Here is a 24,977-nt window from a genome sequence, read left to right as displayed (position 1 = left end):
GTTGCAGTAAGTGCTGGGAGATGAAGAAGCTTGCACAGGATAGAGTAGCATGGAGAGCTGCATCAAACCAGTCTCAGGACTGAAGACAACAACAACAAAACAACACATAATTTTACTGAAACTGACATTTTGATTACAAAGAATGAGAATGTGATTAGTGAGTCTGAACAATTGATAATATTAGGTGTTCAAATAGATAGTAAGCTGTCATGAAAAGCCCACATTTATGAACTTGTTCAAAAACTGAATGCTTGTATATTTATTTCTCATCAGAATAGTATCTGCAATAAATGATAGTTCAACACAAAAAGTTTATTTTCATTCACTTATGACATATGGGATATGCTGAGTTAACTCTTCCCATTCACAAAGGGCAGTTTAACCAAAATGTGGTGTAAGTTTACCCACTTCTCATTCAGGATTCCAGGACTCTGTGAATTCTGACAATGGGTTCTCAGTATATAGTTTCTTTAATGTAATTTGTTGTTAACAATATCAGCTTGTTCCCAATAATTAGAAGTTTTCATTCAGTTAATACTAGGCAGATATCCAAACTGCGTTCTGATCACACTTCCTTGCTCTTGTGCAGAAAGATGTACAATATTCTGCTGCACCCATTTTCAATAAGCTACCATAAAAATTACACAGTCTTAGAAGTAATCCTGGCACTTTTGAGTCCAAACTGAAGTCACTCCTTGTGGGTCACTCCTTCCACTCGGTCAGGGTGTTCCTGAGAAAAATTAAGCTAATTCCTATGTGATATTGTTGATTACGCTAATATATACTCATAGCATATCATCCGCACAGGAATCACATATATTTTATTTTATCTATTACTGCTTTTCTGACATTAATTTCATGTAAAGGCTCATTCCATGACTCATTCTGGTCTTATGAAACCAGATATGCAGATGGGGAAATGGCCTCAGCAACCACACACAGTGGTCATGTGTGTGTGTGTGTGTGTGTGTGTGTGTGTGTGTGTGTGTGTAATATTGTCATTATTCTATCCTGGATTTTCTATTGTTTAAAAAAATAATGGAGTATCAAAGACAGTACTTGAGGTGTCTTGTAAGATGACGTAGTACAAAGAATCTTGACATGACAGAGAGAAGCATCTGGAATAGGGATTTGGAAGAAACCAAGAAAGGAGACATAGTTAAATATCTTAGGGAGTGAATGAATTCTGCTTAACTGTTAGTTTCATGTTTTGATTCTGCTAGTGTATCAGCAGCTGAAACATCCTGCATATGTGTTGTTTCAGGTACAGGTACTAGATAGGAAGAGCAAACTGGGCAGTGTAAGAGGAGGAGCTGTGCATTTTTTTCACAGTAGCTGCTCCTCTCTTAATACACATAGATAAAGCAATCTACAAGTAATTCCCATAATTACCATTGTGATTAGATAAGCACTAGCCACACCTTGTTGTTAGTATATTTTTACAGAGGTAGCTGATCCTGCCTGTTAATGGATAACTTGAACCATTCTACATCCCCAATACCTCCCATTCGTGGTGGGATTAAAGGCACACAGTAATTGAATGAATATCTACATCAGCCAGACAGACTTAATACAGAAGCAAATATAGGAAGAGCTCGGACAATGGAATTAGCGTACAAATTAACATGTAATGGGTACGACAAAAAGAAGACATCCTACAAAGAGACAATAAAACATTACATCACAACAGTGAAGATACTGAACAAGGAAGGAAAGATAGAAAAAGGAAAGAAAAATTAGGAAAGATTTTAGGACAAGAAAAAGTAAAAGATGGTTTGCAAAGGAAAAGGAGGAATGAAGACCTGTACAGACAATCCGAGAAGATAACATACATTATATGCAAGAGAAGACTGAAATTCTATGGGAGTATTACAACACTTACAAATAAAATTTTCAACAATACTCATATTATGAAAAGGACAGAATGCTACTCTCCTTAAAGAAGAGATGTTGTGCTGCAAATAGGCACAACGAAAAAGACTGTTACACACTGAGCTTTCGGCCAAAGCCAAAAAAAGAAAAAAAAGAAACACAGTCACACAAGAAAGCACACCTCACACAAAAACATGACTGCTATCTCCGGCTTCTCTGGAGCAGAGTTGAAAGCTCGATGTCACCTTTACAGCGAGTAACAATCTACTCTTTTCATAATATTGTTGTATTCCAACTCAGTGTTTCCATTGTTTTAATAAAATTTTTACCAGCGTCACAAAGATAAAATTGACCACAAAATGGACTGACAATGAGAATGATATCTGGAATTATGAAGTGTTTCAAATTAAGACATCCACAAAAAGTCATGAGGACACTGTCAGAAGAAAGAGAAACAACCTCAGTGAAAAATGAAGATATTCTACAAGGAGGAGGAGGAGGAGGAGGAGAAGAAGAAGAAGAAGAAGAAGAATAGAGAGATTAGCAAATTTATAGTTTCTTATGGTCCATAGTACAACAGATCAGTGATGAAGGTAAAACAAGAATTGAAGACAACAAATGTAAAATTCATTGCTTGGTTACTTTTCTGTATACAAACATATGTACAATGATTTTTAAATGTTTCTTTCACTTTCAGTTCCTTCTTTGCCTCTTATACTGGGATCAGTCACCTATCCCTCTATATCAGCCTTCTCAGATCTCTCTCTCTCTTTTCCCCTTAATAAGACAAATGGACTAAGATTTTAAAAAGCTATCAATAGTTTTTTCCAGTCTTAAATTTATATATCAGCAGTACTGGAGTATTGTCTCATGAAAATAAATAGTGGTGGGCAATTCTGTTTGTGGATATTTTACATTTTTGTGTAGGGTATTCTCCATATGGGAAAAAACTGTATTGGAGTTCAACAACTACCATAATGCTCAATATATTATTTTTATATTAGCATTTCAATGCTGTTGTTAAGTCAGCATAAAAAACAGATCACACATGGAACTCACTTGATATGGAACGAGTCTCCTCGCTGGCTTGCGACGATTTGCTCATACTCGTCTTTGCGGTACTGTACAATTAGGTCTATCTGATCCTGCAAGCTTAGCAAGAACAGAACGGCCTCTTCCCGTGTAATACCCTTCATGTCCATGTCGTTCACCTATACAATGGAATGTTAACGGTATTAGAAGAAACATAAACAGAAAAATGAAAATTTGAATGCATTTTTGTTTCTCAAAAACTTAGAAATTCTGGATGTTATATGATGTTATTTAAAAATTATGCTTTCCTTTTCAATTTTATAAAACAAAACAACAATGTCAACATCCATTACACATAATAATGTTTATTATAACAAATACAAGGAAAAGTACAACATTATCTGGACTTCTGGACTTTCTCCAAACGTGTGTGTGTGTGTGTGTGTGTGTGTGTGGGTGGGTGGGTGGGTGCACTCACACAACATGGCAGCATTACTGACTTATTCTTAGGGTTGGTATTATAGTGATGATACTATTGAAGGTTTATCTCAGTCATATTAGTTTCCTCATTGCTGTGATTACATAAACACATCCGATCTGCTTGTGTGCACAGGGGAAGAACAGAGAGTAGTTAACCACTTTCTCTGGTCATTACGTGAGCTTCTGACTATAATTCACTGCCGGCTTTCAACACAAAATGAGAAGACTGGTCTACCAGGTAAATGTTTATAAATGGATAAAATGTCTACCACTGACAAGAGAAATATGATTTTGGTGAAGTGACAGGTCAGAGTTAATGAGACAGCAAGTTTTTGGCAGTTTAGTCATACTTCTGCATATAAGATTATGCACCACATGCTAAATTTCAGCAATACAATTACCAAGAGAGTTCACAGTAGATCACAAGTGTCAGTAGCTACTGACTCTTACTCGACGAATGTATATTTAAGTGTAATAGTTGCAATGATGAAATATCACCCGAAATTGTTGACAGAGAAGAACTTTGAGATTCTTGCAACTGTGGAAAAAACAACATAAAAATGGCATAAAACGGCATACCCTGAAAGGCTGCCTGTAGAGGAGAAATACAATTGATAAAGCAAAATGCAGTGCTACACCGCTCAACAAACTGATGCCAGCAATTCACCCCAAATATTGATGGATATTATCCATAACAAGTGTTATTGTTTCACAACACTGTAGTCCCACACACTACTGTCCACAATGTCAAACCATCAGTACATTAGGACTGAAAGGGTTGCAAAACCATAGCTGTGCACAAGTTCTCATGACTTACTGCTGTTGACTTTATTAACTGCTCAGAGATGTAGTAGTAAAATGTTCATTTTATATGTGCGGTACTCTATGAGAAACATATATATAAAAAACAAAGATGCTTTATCTTACCAAACGAGAAAGCACTGGTATGTTGATAGACACAATAAAATAAAAAATACACAAACACACACACAAATATTCAAGCTTTCGCAACCCATGGTTGCTTCATCAGGAAAGAGGGAAGGAGAGGGAAAGACAAAAGGATGTGGGTTTTAAGGGAGAGGGTAAGGAGTCATTCCAATCCCAGGAGCAGGAAGACTTACCTTAGGGTGAAAAAAGGAAAGGTATACACTCGTGCACACACACACACATCCATCTCCACATATACAAACACAGGGAGACATGTGTAAATGCAAAGACGTTGGGGAGAGATGTCAGTCGAGGCAGAAGTACAGAGACAAAGTTGTTGTTGAACGACAGGTGAGGTACGAGTGGAGGCACCTTGAAATTAGTGGAGATTGAGGCCTGGTGGGTAATGGGAAGAGAGAATATATTGAAGAGCAAATTCCCATCTGTGGAGTTCTGATAGGTTGGTGTCTGTGGGAAGTATCCAGATAACCCAGATGGTGTAACACTGTGCCAAGATGTGCTGGCCGTGCTCCAAGGCATGTTTAGCCACAGGGTGATCCTCATTACCAACAAACACTGTCTGCCTGTGTCCATTCATGCGAATGGACAGTTTGTTGCTGGTCATTCCCACATAGAACACTTCACAGTGTAGGCAGGTCAGTTGGTAAATCATGTGGGTGCTTTCACACGTGGCTCTGCCTTTGATCGTGTACACCTTCCGGGTTTAAGCAACCACTTTGACAAGTTATGACAACTTTCGCTTTATTTCGATTCTCGTTTCTCCCACATCACCGATCATTTTTTAGCAGTTTCCCACAGGTTTTAACATTATTATTTCTTCGTCAGACAACTGTTAACCTCATTTTCATAATCTGCCACCAAATAACCAGTCCTTTTAATACATTTACTCGCAGTTTTCTTGAAATTTTCCCAAATTTCTCCACCCTTCAACATGTTTCGGAGGTTAATAAAACTACCTAGCCTTCATGCACATCTTTGTTTACTAACCTAAGTTCACCTCAGGATCAACATAGCTAGCTTTAACCAACACTTTTTAGACTTTTTTCATACCAGAACTCCAGTTGCATTCTAGTTCACCTTTATCTCTCACCATATATTTTTATTTTTATTTTCATTTTAACCTCATGTTACACTTTCCACCCTCTAAATACCATGTCATCCTCACAACATCCCCACGATGATCTCATCAAGTTCTATTTACATTCCCTCCACAAACATGCCTTCAACCTAGCCAGATTACGCCTCCATATTTTATTTACTCAGGCTTGTCCAACATTTGGCATTACGCCAATAGGCCTCACACTTAAAGTTCCCATCTCTGGCTGCAACCCTTCTTTCCATCAGTCCCTATACCAGTTCCGAGCCGAACAATCCATAGCCCCCAACTGCCTAATCCTTCACCTACACATCAACTCAGCCAATGAACACACCTGTCAACTCCTATCCCTAATCAAAGTCCTCAATAATTCCTCTCCCACATCCACATCAGCTGTTCAGAGCATCCTCCAACAGGCCAACTGCAAATTAGAACAGCATGCCACCCTCCACATCAAAAAACTATCCAATCTCCTGGTTTCCCACCTCCGGAAAGGCAACTCACTCACCCTTCACAACTTTTCCAACAAACCTCAACCTCCTCTCATTGCACGCAAATCAAGTCTCTCCCATCTACTCAATATCCCACTTCCAGCTCCACACCCCCAAAACCTCAAACTTCTAATCAACACAATCTGGAACCACAACACCCTAATTCAGTAGTTAACCTTTCTTCCAAACCTCTCTCCCAATCCGAAACCTCTGTCTTATCCAAAGATCTTACTTCAGCCCTACTCCCAGATTCAACCAAACAGCCCTTGTCAAAGATTTACTGTCCTACACTCGTACCCTCTGATGGAAATATCACTTTGCCACAAAGAAAAATAATCCTAAACCCACTCATAATGATCCAACTCCCCAGGACACTATCCAAATTGAACCCAGCCTGGAACAGTTCCGTCCTCCGTCACAGTGGGACCCACCTCCTCTTCCTCAAAATCACCCTCTCCAAACCTTCCAGGAATTTCTCACTTCCAGCCTTGTCTCTCAATCCTTCTTAAAAAACCTTAGTCCTACTCACAACATCACCACTGCTGAAGCCCAAGCCTTCCGTGATCTGAAGGCTGAGCTATCCATCGTCATTTTTCCGTTGGGCAAGGGTTCCACGACCGTGGTACTTAATCGTTGGGAGTATGTGTCTGAGGGACTGCGTCAGCTTTCAGACAACACCACATACAAAGTTTGCCAAGGTAATCCCATTCCTGACGTCCAGGCGGAGCTTCAAGGAATCCTCAGAACCTTAGGCCTCCTACAAAACCTTTCACCTGACTCCATCAACCTCCTGACCCCACCAACACCCCGCACCCCTACCTTCTACCTTCTTCCTAAAATTCACAAACCCAATCATTCTGGCTGCCCCATTGTAGCTGGTTACCAAGCCCTCACAGAGTGTACCACTGCCTACGTAGATCAACACCTTCAACTCATTACATGCAGTCTCCCATCCTTCATCAAAGACACCAACCACTTTCTCGAACGCCTGGAATCCTTACCCAATCTGTTACCCCTGGAAACCATATACACAAATATTCCACACATCCAGGGCCTCGCTGCGATGGAGCACTTCCTTTCACACCGATCACCTGCCACCCTAGCTAAAACCTCTTTCCTCATTAACTGGGCCAGCTTCATCCCGACCCACAACTTCTTCACTTTTGAAGGCCAGACATACCAACAATTAATGGCAACAGCCATGGGTACCAGGATGGCCCCCTCATACACCAACCTATTCATGGGTTGCTTAGAGGAAGCCTTCTTGGTTACCCAGGCCTGCCAACCCAAAGTTTGGTACAGATTTATTGATGACATCTTCACGATCTGGACTCACAGTGAAGAACTCCAGAATTTCCTCTCCAACCTCAACTCCTTTGGTTCCATCAGTAATTACTCCCGGGTCCTACTGCAAATCCCATGCCACTTTCCTCGACATTGACCTCCATCTGTCCAATGGCCAGCTTCACACATCCGTCCACATCAAACCCACTACAAACAACAGTACGTCCATTATGACAGCTGCCACCCATTCCATATCAAACGGACCCTTCCTTGCAGCTTAGGTCTTTGTGTCAAATGAATCTGCTCCAGTCCTGAATCCCTGAGCCATTACACCAATAACCTGAAAACAGGTTTCGCACCCACAACTACCCTCCCGACTTGGTAGAGAAGCAAATAGCTAGAGCCACTTCCTCATCCCCTCAAACCCAGAACCTCTCACAGAAGAACTCCAAAAGTGCCCCACTTGTGACAGGATACTTTCCGGGTCTGGATCAGACTCTGAATGTGGCTCTCCAGCAGGGATACAACTACCTCAAATCCTGCCCTGAAATGAGATCCATCCTTCATGAAATTCTCCCCACTCCACCAAGAGTGTCTTTCCGCCATCCACCTAACCTTCGTAACCTCTTGGTTCATCCATATGAAATCCCCAAACCACCTACCCTTGTAACCGCCCCCGGTGTAAAACCTGTCCCATACACCCTCCCACCACCTGCTACTCCAGTCCTGTAACACGGAAGGCGTACACGATCAAAGACAGAGCCATGTGTGAAAGCACGCACATGATTTACCAACTGACATGCCTACACTGTGAAGCCTTCTATGTGGGAATGACCAGCAACAAACTGCCCATTTGCATGAATGGACACAGGCAGACAGTGTTTGTTGGTAATGAGGATCACCCTGTGGCTAAACATGCCTTGGTTCATGGCCAGCACATCTTGGCACAATGTTATACCATCCAGGTTATCTGGATACTTCCCACTAACAGCAACCTATCAGAACTCCGGAGTTGGGAACTTGCCCTTCAATATATTCTCTCTTCCCATTACTCACCAGGCCTCAACCTCCGCTAATTTCAAGTTGCCACCCCTCGTACCTTACCTGTCGTTCAACAACATCTTTGCCTCTGTACTTCCACCTCGACTGACATCTTTGCCCAACCTCTTTGCATTTACGTATGTCTGCTTGTGTCTGTATATCTGCGGATGAATCTGGTAAGTCTTTCCACTCCTGGGATTGGAATGACTCCTTACCCTCTCCCTTAAAACCCACATCCTTTGATCTTTCCCTCTCCTTCCCTCTTTCATGATGAAGCAACCATGGGTTGCGAAAGCTTGAATATTTGTGTGTGTGTGTTTGTGTGTTTTTTATTTTATTGTGTCTATCAACATACCAGTGGTTTCTTGTTTGGTAAGTTAAAGCATCTTTGTTTTTTATATATATTTTGCCTATGTGGAATGTTTCCCTCTATTATATTCATATCATTAATTTGAACTCAACAATTACTGTATGAGTAACAGAAGATAAACAACTGCACAACCAACCTTAAGATCTCAGCATTATACAATCTCGTGAACCAAATGACTGTGTGCATTAAAGAAGACAGACTATACATAACAAAATGATTTACCCTATACCTCCTTTTCAGGACACCTTTATGTGAAAGTTAAACTACATGTGTACACACAAATGTTACCTTTAGGATCTTGTCACCAGGCTGCAGACCTTGGAGAGAGGCGGGGCTCCCAGGCTGGACTGCTGTCACGAAGATTCCCACCTCATTGCCTCCAGTCAGTCGAATGCCAACAGAACCCTCCTTTTGGAATGTGATGAACCGAGGATCAGGTCTGTATTATTCCAGAGATTTAAAATAAGAATTAATGGAGCTTTTACAGTAATAAATGATTAAATAAAAATATATCAGCATCTGAAATGGTGTTGTGTGCAATATACAAGTCAGAATTTACAATATAAGCTATTTTCTGGTTACTTACATCGGCTGTTTCGATCTCTGCAGCAGTGGATCATCATCGTACAACTGCCGTCTACTGCTGTAATAGTCTGTAACAGAAAGACATCGCTGTAAACTGTCAACTTCTAGCTGGTAATAGACCATAGATATGGAATGCCATTTAAATGTCACTGATATTTTAACATAAAGGTAGTTTACAAACATAAATTTTAAGTTTTAATTTTCAACATATGGTCACTGTCAGCCATTTGTAGAGTTTACTTGAAGTGATGGGATAATCTTAACTGACATACTGCTCTCTAGTTGCTACATTTATTACACAAATGTCTCAGAATACATCTAATGGAAACAACATCTCAAACAAAATTGTTCAGCATGTTGTCTAGTATTTAAAAACTATGATAGACACAGTTTTTAGTATGAGCAAAAGTCAAACTATAGCACACATTATTTAGCACAGTGCATCTACATGACTACAGAGAAAGAGTCTTTGCCTTTAAATATGTCTGCTTGTGTCTGTGTATGTGCGGATGGATGTGTGTGTGTGTGTGTGTGTGTGTGTGTGTGTGTGTGTGTGTGTGTGTGTGTGTGCGCGAGTGTACACCTGTCCTTTTTTTCCCCCTAAGGGAAGTCTTTCCGCTCCCGGGATTGGAATGACTCCTTACCCTCTCCCTTAAAACCCACATCCTTTCATTTTTCCCTCTCCTTCCCTCTTTCCTGACGAAGCAACTGCCAGTTGCGAAAGCTCGTAATTCTGTGTGTGTGTTTGTGTGTTTTGTTCATGTGCCTGTCTGCCAGCGCTTTCCCGCTTGGTAAGTCTTGGAATCTTTGTTTTTAATATATATATATATATATATTGTTAAGTAGCAGACGGCGATATATTTTTCTCTTAGGTTTGGTTTGCTATTTTTGTAAACACTGCCTCATATTGTAACTAAGTTGTTACGAAAATGGAAATATCACTCAAGAAATTAAAGAGAGGGAATCCAAAACACTACCAAGGGAAGCCAAAACACTACCTACACACTAAGTTAATTCAGTATGAAGCGAAGGTTACAGTGCTAGAAGAGAAAATATTGAAAATATAGTACAAAGCATATAAGGAAGAGAAAGTGAGTGAAAAACTGATAAGACTGAAAGATAGCAGAGAGAAGAGCTAAGAGATCCATAAATATATGACAAAGATTAAAAATTAAGAAAGAGCAGGTACCTGAAAAAGTGCCAAGGAAGATGGAAGTGAGAAGAAAATGGAAAAATATAGCAACAGATGAAGGGAGAATGATACATAGAAGCCTAAAGAATCATCTGAGAAAAGAGCCAAATAATTCAAAAGTATAGAATGTGCAACGTTGGTACCCTGCATATGGGTGAGGTTCATGAGACACTGTTTGATATTAACGCCAATCCTCCTGCACCTGCAGCAGCATCTTCAGGCACGAGGTGCGTAGGTCACCATTCAGCCCCTCGACAGCCAATTCTGCTTCGGGCTCCAGACCAACCATTAGCCACCTCGAGTCTATGCTTTGGACCACAATGCCTGCAGCTGCCGCTACCCATCAGACAGTGCTGTCTCACGTCTTTGTCAGGATCATCAGCCACGGATGTCCGAGCTCAGAGCCACACTGTACAATGCTGCTTAGCATCCTCGGCACCTCCCGGCTCGTCACCACTACTGACGATTGTGTGCTTGGTCACCTTGGACATCGCTACACATTGTCAAGGTGGACTTTCGTGCTCTAAAACTATACTGAGTTTAGAGTACTGTTAATTAATGAAGAGTTGGTACTGAAAAGTCCGAATCCAATCATTGTCACTTGAAAATGGAGATCAGCATTTCCACTTTTGCTTTGGTACTCTCAGTTTAAATTTCTATGTCATACACCAGTGCCTGGACACTAACTCTGGTTCAATTTGATACGAATTTCATTGTTTTTGTGAGAAGTCTTTCAATAAGGTTCTGCCATGATACTCCTTGAAGGCTTCACACACTGATAGACAAACACATTTCATTTGGTGTTTCTCTATCTATAGCCTTAATGCTGTGTTTCATGTCCATTGTTCAGAAGTCACTGCTAGTTTAGAAGTTTCTCTGCAGACACTGTATTCCATGTAGAGCCCCTTCCATCACAAATTGTTCTGGTTAGTACTTACCCGAATTTGTGCAGCATTTGGTCAAGTATTCTTCTAAACTTGAGCACCAGATCCAGATCAAAATGTTTCAGGTTTTTCCTTAAAATTTTACATTACTGCTTCTTTACCTTGTTGTTTTGGTTGGCCTTTGTACTTTAGTAGTCACTGTTGTTACAACTTCCTCATGATCACTGATACCAGTTTCCTTACATACATCCTCATCAAACAGGCCAGGCTTTTTTATTGCCATTATGTTTTAATATACTGGCAGCACAGCTAGTTATCGAAAATATCTGTTCTCGACAGCTTTCAGATAATGCATTTAGCACTGCTTTGGAGGATGTCTTGTCATGGGCAATACTTACAAGACCGTAAATATCTAGATGACCATTGTGTGATTAAAGTCTCCTCTGATGATAACAATATAATTAGGGAACATACACATTAGTGAAACGAGATTTTTCTCTACAATCTGGAATTTAATATTTTCGTCTGTGAGGTGGAATTTTTTTAGGCTCTAGACTAATAACTGTAAAAGATCCCAAAGTATCATCATCTGGACTTTGTGGAGAATTACCTAATGCGACAATCCCTTGTGTGCACCCCACTCACAGCTGGCTAACTCTTGACAGGTCAAGCACACCTGATCCACTTAGGGGATGCTGTAGCACTCAACCCCATGGGACAAGTCTAGAGAAGTCATAGCTTAGATTTTCACAGCTTAGATTGTTCTGTGAACCTTCAAAGTCTCTGGTCTCTGTAATCCACCATCACACAACACAGATGTGATCGCAGGCTGCCACCTTGCAGCCCACTGGTGACACGACCGCAGGTGACAGTATAAACAGGACATTCACAAATAAGTATATCACGTTTGTTGTCAACCGTTGCACCAGCAGCCACCAAAGTAACATGTGGCACCACAATTAGCTCTTTTGTCACAGGCATCAATTCCTTTTCCACAGATCAAGTGCTCGCAGATTGTCATGGACATATTCTTCCGCCAGTCGGCTCTAAAGAATGCCACCCGGCCAACCTCCTGTTGTCACTCTGATCCCTGCAGCCCATCCAGTGGACCCATCTCTCCCAGCACAGACGCTACACCTAACTGCCTACAAGCTTCCACTTTTCAGGACCTCTTTACTGGATGATCCTCGAGCCCTACCGTGCTCCAAAGATACAGTTTCACCAATGTTGCCCTTGTCAAAAGTCTCCTAGTGCTTTATTCAAGTTTGAATGACAGTTTTGTTGTATTCAGTTGTGTGTAAATGAAGTTCATTTATTTCTTTCTATCTGGGGCCATGTTATTTGGTGTGGATCTCTTGGCTATGACACAAAATTTGGTGATGAGGAGTGAATTTCAGCCCAACAGTGACTGTCAGAATTTTTCATACTAGTGTGCTTGCAAAGTGTGGCTGCTCATCGCAGTGCACTACTTAGGACTTTTTTCCTTGAAGCCCCATATGTGTTTTTCATTTAGTACGGCTTCACTGCCTTCAACTGTGTTAATACAGTTCCTGCTGCTGCAGCACATGCAACATAGTCTACAGAAGCTAACTGCATTCCACTCCCCATTTCACGCAATGCCTTCGCTGTTGCTTCTCAGCTGACATCTCACAGGCCCCTCGATCATCCGGTCAAGCTCATCACTTCCCAGCTGACATCCCACCAGCTGACACTCGTCCAACTGATCCCGGAGCACCCGTGCCGACTTTCCACTGGCTCGTCGCTCATCTAGCCGAGCCCATCACACCTATGCTGATATCCCACCAACCCGTCATTTCCTTGCTGTTGTCCCACTGGCCCATCACTTTACAGCCAAGTCCCTCGGTACCCTGCCGACATCCCACTGACCTTTCACCTGCCTCCCCTGCCCCTTTGCTGCTGCCCTTACTGCACTGGTACGAGGTCGGGCTGTTAGCAGATTTGTTTTTCCTGATGACAACATTCTCCTGTGTAGTCCTCGCCTGGAGTTTCAAATGGGGGCATATTTTAGCATTAGAATATTTTACTCACGAGAATGCCATCGTCAATAAGCCACAACATAGATATGCGTGATGTCAGGAAATGTTATGGCAGGCCACTCCTACTTTCAGTCACTATTAGTAATGAAATAATAAATGTGTGTTGGTTACTGTTACAAGATTAGATCAGACAATCATTCATACCATTGCCCTTGCATCTACTGAAAAGGCTGCTGCCACTTTTCAGGAGCCACAGGTTAGTCTGGTTTCTTCACAGATACCCCTCCATTGTGGTTGCACCTGCAGTATGGCTATCTGTATTGTACATCTCAGCATCTCCTCCTAACTGAACATTTAAGCCACCCACTAATAATTTCAGATTATGCTCAGAAAATATGGGAATCTAGTCTTCTACAAAATCTATCACAGATGTATGTACTAGATCTGTACAAAAAAATTCCAGAACTTTGTCCACAAATTTTTTCCACTCTTACCTTTTACTTATTGTGCACAGTCTCCTTCGAATACTCTCCTCCACAACTGATACACTGTTCCAGTTTCCACTTCTGGCAGTCTCAGAAAGCCTCATGACGGATTGTGTGAAACGCCTTCTGCAGATTTTCTTTAATATCATCTATCATTGCAAATCTTCGCCATTTTGGAAACAAAAAAAAGTCCACGGGGCAGACTACAGGGGATGCGGCAGCACTTGAATTTGTTTTTTGTGCAACAGTCACGCACCAACAGCGATGAATCTGTGTGTGCATTATTGTGATGCAAGATTGTCTCGCCGCATTTCCGACCGTTTCCTTCTCACATTTTCTCACAGGCACCGCAACAAGTCCTGATAGTACCATGAATTAACAGTTTGTCCTTGTGGCACAAATTCATGATGAATTAATCCTTCAAAGTCAAAGTAAACTATCAGCATAGATTTGACATTTGACCTGTCCTGATGAGCTTTTTTCGATCTTGTAAAACCTTTCTTGCCTCATTGTGAAGATTGAAACTCGGTCTCAACATCATAACTGTAGACCCACATCTCATCATCAGGACACAACATCTCAATCTTATTTACATGACCCAAAAGCTCTTCACAGATTGCAAGGCAAAGCTCTTTCTGGTCTTGACACATGAGCCATGGATGAACACGGTGGCAACACAATGCATTCCAAGACGCTGCATCCAGATTTCACCATCTAATTCAACTGAAATGTTATATTCATCTGCAATCTCTTGGACAGCCAGTCTTTGACTGGCACACAATTTCATTTACATTCCCGACACAAGCGTTGTCAGTAGACGTCGAAGGGAGTCCTGAACAAGAGTCATCTTTAACTTCTGTCTGGCCATTTTTAAACCACATGAACCATTCGGAATACCAGTGATGCTTAAACCCTCATCACCATAGGATTCCTCCATCATTTCCTGCATCTCTGTAAGGACTTTTGTGAGTTTCACACAAAATTTAATGTAGATGCATTGCTCTTCTAACTCTGCCATCTCAAAATTCGCAAACTATGCAACACTGCAGGAACCATATGTAGGGCTGGGTTTTGGCTAGGGAAAGGGAAACTATCCTATATTGGCATTGTTCATTTTGTCAGATTATAATTCTTGTTTCTTGGCTCGTCACAATTCTGATACTTTGTGTAAATTTCCTGTAGTTGTTCTGTTCATACTTCTTGTAGTTAACTCACTAAAACATCTTCAAACAGAATGAGATTTATACTCTGCAGCAGAGTGTGCACTGATATGAAACTTCCTGGCAGATTAAAACTGTGTGCCGGACCGAGACTTTGGACCTCATGCTTTGGTAGTTCAGTTGGTAGAGCACTTGCCAGCGAAAGGCAAAAGTCCCGAGTTCGAGTCTCGGTCCGGCACACAGTTTTAATCTGCCAGGAAGTTTCATATCAGCGCACACTCCGCTGCAGAGAGAAAATCTCATTCTGGAAACATCCCCAAGGCTGTGGCTAAGCCATGCATCCGCAATATCCTTTCTTTCAGGAGTGCTAGTTCTGCAAGGTTCACAGGAGAGCTTCTGTAAAGTTTGGAAGGTAGGAGACGAGGCACTGGCGGAAGTAGAGCTGTGAGGACGGGGTGTGAGTCGTGTTGGGTAAATCAGTTGGTAGAGCACTTGCCTGCGAAAGGCAAAGGCATATCATGTATGCAGAAACAATGTTTAAAACATCACAAATTTATTACAAGTCTATAAATGGGGAGGACCCACCTTCAGGACGTGGAGGTGGCGGACGGGGAGGTCCGAGGAGGTCGTGTGGCAGTGGCGGCTGTGGGGGCGGAGGCTCGTCTATCCCGCTGCGGCTCCGGCCGTGGCTGCCACCGCCTTCGACTCCGGCCACCCCCGCCCCTGTCGACGCCCCCACAGGGGTGGCCGGCCTGTCCAGCTGGCTGAGCGAGACGTCAAGCAGTGGTCCCCGTGACCGACCACGTGGCAGCAGGTTGCTCTTGTCCTCCACCGAGCCAGGCTGATGGGGCGGTGCCGGGGGTGGCTGCTGCTGGTGGTGGTGATGGTGGCGTGTGGGGGGCTGCACGTACAGGTTCTGCGACGAGTAGTTGGGACCACTCAGGCTGTCGAGGTAGTTTCCACTGCTGTGAGACTCTGGAAATGAGAAACAAGTCTCAGTTGCCAACAGTCAGAACAAGTGACAGTTTAAGCAGATTTTATGTCAGTGAAATCACTGGGAGACTGACAATGGTTATTATTTTGTATATTTCCCATGGATATATGTTACTGTGACGAAATTATGACACTGGGCTTCTTCACACTGTTACATTCCTTTTTATTTTACATTTTACAACTCAAACAACCAAATTAACGTTACTCTTTCACAGTTTCTAGTTAAGATGCATGTTTTGTCATATGTAATGAAAAACGTGTGCACCAGCACAGCTTCTGTCCTGGCATTCACATATTTCAGAATGATGAAGCAACAATGCTGCTCCAGTGACAGAAAATTCTCGGCACAGAGAGGCAGATCTCTCTCTCTCTCTCTCTCTCTCTCTCTCTCTCTCTCACACACACACACACACACACACACACACACACACACACAAATAACATCCCCCCCCCCCCCAATTGCCCCTTGCCCTCTATATTTCATGTATTCCCCACACACTTCCCTACAAAAAGAGTACCAATCCACAACTGTACGCTGACTCACATGGCATTAATAGCCACACAGGATATCTCAAACACCAACAATACGTGATTTTCGTAATGTATCTCAAGGCGAGCTTAGATTTTTCGAACCACGTCCCTCGTCTAATGGACTGCCACGACCGATCTTTGCTGCAGCGCCATACGAACAAGTCGTGAGTACGGCGACGAGATACACTTGCAAGGCGCATATGTTCGCCTCACTCACGACATCGAACATACTCGGCAACGAGACCACTTATTCGTAAAAAAACAAATCGTGGCCTACATGTCTACGCCAATAGACTCTCTCAAATCATCAAGGTTCATCGGAACTGATAGATTCATACCTACAAACGAAAATGAGATACTAAAGGTTGTCCTAAAATAAGAAACTTATATGGCGAAACGCCCGACGCAACTAAAATTTGTATCCCGTCCTTCAAGTGGCCTTGACACTGAAACTACCTGTTCGAAAAAAACGAGATATGTAACACTGATTAAATTTACGTATAGCCTATATGTCAACTGGAGAGCAGGATAGAAATGTTGTATGTAGCTAACTGAGGTACAGGTTGCAAATGTAACGTACTTCCATTTCTACGTTTTCGTTAGCAGTGTTCGTTAGCAGCTTAGGTCAATGGAAGTATGGAATACAAATATTATGTACGTAGCTCCTTTGCCATCGATAGTACTAATATCTACGTAAGAACAGACTATTAGTGGTAGCGGAGGCGAAAGAAACAACACATGTAAAATTTGTATCCCGTGCTTCAGTTGACCTATATAGTTCAACTTAACAACAGGATATTCATGCTAACGAAAACGAAGAACTCAACGTAGTCTGAACTTGTATCCCGGACCGCAATTAACCAATACAGTTCGAATGAGGTTCGAGATACAACCCATGTATACGTGACGTGAGGTATTCTGTGCTACCAATATTTCCATGCATTTTCGCCCCTTCATTTTCCACAGAAATAATACGATAAAAACACGCGATGTCATTAACGTGAAAATACTACTTGCCTTGGTCTATATCAACTATATTTGTCGTCTCTCGTATTCCTTTGTTTCTGAACAGTCTTATCAGCTCTTTCAAATGTGTAACAAAATAAAAAAAAAAATCTCTGACCAATTCTGGCGCCATTGGTCAAAGCCGACGAGTTGTATCCCCTGGTTTATTGGACCCATTTGCTGTAACAAAGGGAAAAATAAACCTGCTTGAGGACAACACTCAACTGCACACGATCCTACTAACTTAAGTGTGTGAGCTGCACACGGAATATACACAGCAGGAGCCTTGATCTGTTAAACTCTAGCTTGGGGAGCCGAGTGAGTACCAACAATGTTGCTTGCATTCTCATATCACTGACATCTGCGTAAGTAAATGTCCAAATCATATTTACTTGATAAATTTATTAATGAATCAGCTGATCCTTCTGATCTGTACCTTGGATTTGATATAAAACAAATAAACCTTTCAACAAGAAATCTAAATTTTGATAAATACCATACAACAGAAGACATTTGATCCACTTGTGTAATATTGGGGGTGGAGTCCAATATGGTGGAAAAATATTTAGTTTCCCTCACTTCATGTGCAATATGCCTAGTCAACCATTCTACCAGAATTGATATAAACACTTCACACACTTGAAAAGAAAGATATTATTTGCTACCTTTTCTTTGTTTCCATAAAGTTCTGTATGTTTATCTAGAAAAGGATCGAATTCTGGTATTAACTGTAGCGAATCGGTATGCTGACCCAAAGAAGTTGTGGTCGTCCCCGACCGATAGGCTTCGTATGGAAAAGTGTTTCACTACAGCAACAACTCGTTTTAACAAGATCCTCCACTATTTCACTCCTGTCTTCAGCTTAGATGTTATTTTCTTCTCTATTCTCGTTGTGATTTGTCCTCTAGATTTTAAAGTTAACACACGCTTCCTATTACCTGTTGCGAAGCCATCATAAAACTGTCTTATGAATTGGTACTGACAATGTTACACCACCAACTGTCAATTGTGTGATATTCTTCGGGACTGCGTTGCCCCCTTTCAAATGTTATAAAACAATAGATAAATCGCTACACTACACGTACTGACAACAATACTAAAATGCACTGAGAACCCAAAACATTATGACCACCGCCCACCGCGGCGATGGATGCCGCCTTGTGACGTTGCGGGCACGTGACGCGGTAACAAAAGAATGCAAGCAAAGTAGAAACGGATGGGGGATCACCCTAGCGAAGATATGGGCTGCACATAGGAAGATCCATTGCGATAAGCGACTTTGACAAAGGGCAGATTATTGCCTGAGGACCAGCGTCTCGAGAACGGCGAAGCTGGTCGAATGTTCACGAGCTAGTGCCGTGAGCATCTACGGAAAGAGGTAGTAGGACTGTGAAACTACTACCAGGTGCTAAATGGTTGGACGTGCACAGAACGTGGGGTTCTATGAAGTAGGGTAGGTTCATCGACATTGTCAACATGGACAGGGGCGCCGACTTATAAAAAATATTGTGGAGGGGGGGGGGGGGGCATACTGGGGGTCCAGTCCCGAGAAATTTTCGAAATTTTAGATGAAAAATAGTGAGTTTTAAAGTTTTTTAAGCATTTTAGAGTCACATGGTCAACATTAGAACCCCGCAAACTGACTTGTCGATAACTCGACAAGACTGAAATTATATTCAGATAAATACTAAACTATCATTAAAAGAATAAAACATAAAATGTTGCTATCGCACAGTAGTAACACTTTGATTAATAAGTGAAATAGCTAATTTAAGCTTACTTTGAATAAGGCTCAATGTTCATTAAATAAAAACAATATCTCTCAAAGTTAATGATTTCATACAGTTAATAAAGTTAATACAGTATGCCTAATACCTTCAGTCAAAAAGTATGAAAATAGCGGGTTTTAATTTGGCCTTACACTCTAAAAATATGTAAGTATTTGAAAGTAACTAATACAATATACTACTATAGTAATATAGTACAAAACTAGTACTAAAATGTCGAAACTGAAAATTTAACATTATGTATGTATTTAATTCTCTGTTTCATAAAGATTTTTAATATTGCTCTAAATGCCAATATTAGGGCTAGAGTGTATTTAGAAAGGTGCAAATGTCGACCATCTGACTGGATTACTGAATATGAAAGTATGAAGTCGTTGATCACTGGTCGGGTATCCAGTTCATCCAAAACAGATCGGTGGGCATGAAGAACAGCCAAGTTGTTCAATCGCGTGTGTCCCAATGTTGATCGGATATATGACTTCAGACGTCTAAGTGCGCTAAATGACCGTTCTACTATTACTGTCGTCATTGGAACTACTTGGAGAAGCTTAATGCACTTCACTACTTCACATAACATTTCTCCAGCTACAGACTCTCGTGTAATGTACTTTCTTACATCACGCTTGTTTTTTAAGATCAGTTGTTTTTTATTAGCGATATCGGCTAACAAATTCAAGCGTAAGCGCAGTCTCTCAACGTCTAGGTCATTTATGAAACACTCCAATTTTTTTCACCTATTTACTAAAAGCAAGCACTCGTGTTCAACTGCAATGACCTGTGTGAGTGCAGTTGAAGCAAACCGCAGAGTAATGCAACACCGTTTCACAAACTTCAATTTAAATAGCTCTGTAGTTTCCTTTGGGCGTTTGAAAGTGTGCGGTGAGCTGGCTTCGTTGTTTTCATACTTCTTTGGTATACTTTGATTCCGAGGAAGCGAAGGATCAACAACTTGTGAAGGTTTTTCTTTTAAACACAATTCCCAAAAGTGTTCAAAACTATCACCCCTTCCATTCAATATACAAATCAAGCTCTCGTATATTTTTTCCAGATCATCAATACTTAGATGAGGGCACTGAATTTTTTCACTGACATCCTCTTCTGGGTTCATTGAATGGCAATAACGACGTAAAAAGAACTTGCCTTCTCCAACCCACCAAGTCCGCAATCGCCGAACATTGTATTTCCACAGACCATTCCGTGAATTACAACGACACAAAAATTTTGGCCGATGCATCAAACTTTTGGAGCTCGATTATCAATGAATATGTGGAAATAAGATTGTCTGACAACGAGACTCTCATCAATCGAGACAGCGGTTATCAGGTGAACTGTGCTTGGAATCCTGTAACAGAGAAACTTCGTAGTCGACGTAGTTATCTGCATAAAGATGGAAATCGACCTGACACCGATACACCAGGCTTTCACAGTGGAGGGCGCGAGGCGCAGCACGCTGAGCAGCGCATGCGCAGTGTCACCTCAGAAGGCTTTAAATACCGGAGCTCAGCGCGTAGTCGCCAACGACGATGGCAATCTACGCGGATGACACTGCCATCCTAACGCAAGATTGGAAGCCGTCTAACATTAACTCACGACTACAGACCGCACTCAGAACGGCAGAGCCCTGGTTGGTGAAGTGGCGTGTTAGAGTAAACGTCGACAAGTGCGAAGCCGTTCTGTTCACCAGAAGACCGAAACTACTGCGCAAACATCAACACTGCAATCAAATAACACTACACGCACGCCCAATACGTTTCCGAGAGAAGGTCAAATACCTCGGTGTGTGGCTGGACCGGAAACTACTCTGGGGGGACCACATCCAACACGTGACCAACAAAGCAAACGCGAGGCTCAAACAACTCTAGCCTATGCTTAACAGGCGTAGCACACTGAATAGGAGGGTGTCCAGGTCCATGTACACCACACTTATCAGACCTCTGATGACGTATGCTGCTCCCGTCTGGGGATACGCTGCGCCCACACGTGTGCGCCGTCTGCAGCTCATACAGAACAAAGTACTCAGAATCATAAGCAACGCTCCGCGCTACACGCGCACCGCGGACCTTCACCGGGAATATCGGCTAGATACCATCTTGCAGGTATTCCAAAAACTCTCCACACGACTATACAGAAACACGAGACACTCGCGTAACCCGTTTATCTTTTCTCTGGGTAACTACGACCACAACCATAGATGGAAACATAATAGACCAAAAACACTATTAGCACGAAACTGAACATCTATGGTCCATAGCACGCTAACATGACAGTACTGGCGAGCCCCTGCAACCCAGCTACTACTGGCAACCCCAGATGCTTAACCCGCCGAAATACCGGCAATCGCAGGGAAACCGTACTGCACACAGCACGCAAACCAGCCACACACACCCCCCACACTGTGAGCTGATCTATGACCGATCGCCCACTAATATATGATGACAATGTAATGTTTCAGGGACGCAGCAGCAGCAGATCCTGGAACGAGCGCCAGCAACGACAACGGTAACGATGCACGATACCTCGCACTAACATAACCACACCTTGCATGCGCTGTCGCAGCTAGTAATCCGCTACTGCCCTTACTACCCGTCCTACTATCGCAGAGGTTTTTTTCCCTTGGCGCTTGCCTTGGCACTTTTTTCCCTCTGCCCTTAAAAACCGCTACCCTTCAATCGCTTTCGACCACTTCTATCTCCTGATGGACCATGTAAATGAGTAATCTTACCCAGACGCATGGATAACATCACAGCCTGCATCCTGTGACTCCTGATTCTAAAACTAACATGTTATACGGAGGTGACAGTAGAACTTTTGGTTTGGTCACCACGTTGGTGCGGGCGTGGAGGGGCCCCATCATATACAAAAAAAAAGCGTAGTCGCCAGTACTACTACAGTGGCACTCACCTGAAGATGGCCAGAAGACTCTGCGCCGAAATATCGTGGCAGAACGTTACTGACATCCGGCAGTTCTCCCATGTTTTTATGGAACAATCAGTACGCCGGGAAAGCCTTAAACATCACTGCTTACTACCATAATAATTATTTGGTTTATCTCATTACTGAATGTATTTTAAATGGTTACTGTCGTCAAAAAAGGAAAATAGAAAATTTCAATCTAATTTTGTGATTTTACAAAGCATAATATAGTTAATAATTTTCTTAAATTATTGGGGGGGCTCCGCCCTGCCAAACGAATTTTTGAGGGGACTTGCGCCCCTCAGGCTCCACGGAGTCGGTGCCTACGAAGCTCCGCAGCAGACCACTGCGACATGTTCACATCTTGACCTAATGACATCGTTTATTAATATTGCAGTGGGCACGGAACCATCGGGATTAGGCCGCCGATCAACGTAAACGTGTAAGCCTACGGGTGAACCATTCTTACTACGTTAGGTCGCTGGTCGTCGCCACAAACATCCTGATCGAGGTTAACGGGGCCTCAAAACATGCAACGGGCCACGGACGCAAGCTGGTGGGAGCAGTTTTATGCTAAGCAGAGAAGACGCTGAAATATGGAAAGCTACTCCCTTCGACTCTGTCACCTACATCATTACCCAGGGTTTCGCAAGTATTATGTCGTCTTTCTTCCAAAGATTTCTGTTTATCTTTCAGACAGACTGTACCGGCCAGACACGATTCGATATCTACTGTCATTCGTTCGTGATAAGGGCAACAAATACTGTAACAGTAGAATTTTTTGCAATAGTGCGTTGTGTGCTATTTTTTTTAACGATGCATTACTGTTTCCCAGAATCCGTTCAACAAATTGAAGACTTCATTCGCCGTCTCTAATACCGATTTTACGTGATTGTTCCATTCCTAGTATTACGCACAACTATTTAACACGGTGTCCGTGACCAAGATGTTGTAATCAGATACTAATCAGAGGCGTATTTAGGCCTAGGCAGCTGCCTAGACTGGCGGATTTTAGGGGGCGGCTGAAAAAAGAATACGAACTTAACTCCCAATCAATTGAATACGAATAACATCGGAAACACACAGCTCAAATTACATGAACGGTCTTATGAAATAACGTAAAAAGGAAAGGTTTTGTGTTAACAATGACATGACATCGTGACAGTGTGGCCATTATTCATTTTATTCAGTATCGTTGTTCACAACCGAGCTTTGTGATGACAGACTTCACTAACAGTGTCGACACTCGACGACGCCCATTCAGACGTCAAAGTCAAAAAAATGCCGCCAGTCATTACTACAGCCGGCCCCTTGTCTGGCGGTTCAATTAAATTTGAAACTGTAAAGACTGTTGTAGTATAGCATTTAATTTGTGATTTATATTTTAGTATTAATTGAAATGAGTGACAGCCGAAGAAGAGTAACTGGTTCTCAATACAGGAAACTCGCGAAAGATAAGGCAATAAAGAAAGAGAAAATTGTGAGGAAGAGTGTAAAAATGGATGTCCTCTTTAAAATGAAAACACAGGCAGCTAGTTTCAATGTCGAGCTCGAGCCTTGAAACATCAGAATGTAGTAATGCGGAGCGTAAAAATGTTGTGAACACAATCGAAAATAATGCAGCATGTGATTTTTCTCACAGTGAATTAGGCGTTTCCGATTTTAGGAACAATACGAGGATAATGGAAAGTAGTCGAATTAAGTCGGCTGATGCGGAGGGAATTAGATTAGGAGATGAGAAACTTAAAGTAGTAAAGGAGTTTTGCTATCTGGGCAGCAAAATAACTGATGATGGTCGAAGTAGAGAAGATATGAAATGTAGACTGGGAATAGCAAGAAACGCGTTTCTGAAGAAGAGAAATTTGTTAACCTCGAGTATAGATTTAAGTGTCAGGAACTCGTTTCTGAAAGTATTTGTATGGAGTGTAGTCATGTATGGAAGTGAAACGTGGACGATAAATAGTTTAGACAAGAAGAGAATAGAAGCTTTCGAAATGTGGTGCTACAGAAGAATGCTGAAGATTAGATGGGTAGATCACATAACTAATGTGGAGGTACTGAATAGAATTGGGGAGAAGAGGAGTTTGTGGCACAACTTGACTAGAAGAAGGGATCGGTTGGTAGGACATGTACTGAGGCATCAAGGGATCACCAATTTAGTATTGGAGGGCAGCGTGGAGAGTAAAAATAGTAGAGGGAGACCAAGAGATGAATACACTAAGCAGATTCAGAAGGATGTAGGTTGCAGTAGGCACTGGGAGATGATGAAGCTTGCACAGGATAGAGTAGCATGGAGAGCTGCATCAAACCAGTCTGTGGGTGAAGACCACAACAACAACGCCACTAATGGCGAGGAAACAATCGTTTTAGTCGACCCAAACGACGCATGTACAGCGAATATGTCAGTGATTCAACTTCTGACGATCCTGCGAACTGCAGAATAAATGAATTCCTTCGCAATAATATTGCTAAACAATGTCAAATGGCACAGAATATGTGTTGCGATTTCGGTAATTCACGCAGGCAATACACTGACTTTTCGAGATAAATAAAAAATTAGTTTTCAGAACCATGAGGAATGATGAGAAGCAACCAACACTATTTTTTGTGTACTCTCAAAGGACCGGTACCGGCTGTGTATTTTGTATCACATGTTTATTGTTCATATCACAGTTTGCAAAACATTATGAAGGCTGGGAAAAAGGGCCAGTTCCGATTAACTGCCTATAAAAATTCAGCTGGACACAGAAAATGAGTTGGTAATGTGAATGTTACGCCTACAGTTGTCAAATACGTGATATTTTTAGCACAACATCTTTCGGGACTACGTT

The 24,977-nt window shown here is 42.0% G+C and overlaps 1 protein-coding gene across 14 annotated transcripts in view; it reads right to left on the bottom strand.

The window, feature by feature from the left end:
• The window catches only part of LOC126320910 (tight junction protein ZO-1), an 839,027-nt gene that overhangs the window by 244,704 nt on the left and 569,346 nt on the right, over nucleotides 1-24,977 (bottom strand). For all 14 annotated transcript variants that reach the window (XR_007558731.1, XR_007558696.1, XM_049994135.1 and 11 more), the window contains exons 5-8: nucleotides 15,503-15,892; nucleotides 9,201-9,267; nucleotides 8,903-9,053; nucleotides 2,932-3,083 (exon numbers count right to left, since the gene is read on the bottom strand). Coding sequence is in view for 12 of the 14 variants with exons in the window: in XM_049994135.1 (XP_049850092.1) it covers nucleotides 2,932-3,083; nucleotides 8,903-9,053; nucleotides 9,201-9,267; nucleotides 15,503-15,892 (760 nt within the window). In the remaining 2 variants the exon portion in view is untranslated. The remainder of the gene's footprint in view (nucleotides 1-2,931; nucleotides 3,084-8,902; nucleotides 9,054-9,200; nucleotides 9,268-15,502; nucleotides 15,893-24,977) is intronic.

The sequence above is a fragment of the Schistocerca gregaria genome, chromosome 1, assembly GCF_023897955.1.
Source record: "Schistocerca gregaria isolate iqSchGreg1 chromosome 1, iqSchGreg1.2, whole genome shotgun sequence".
NCBI lineage: Eukaryota > Metazoa > Arthropoda > Insecta > Orthoptera > Acrididae > Schistocerca > Schistocerca gregaria.
Note: the sequence above shows the minus strand (reverse complement) of the source record. Positions and strands in the feature narration are given on the sequence as shown.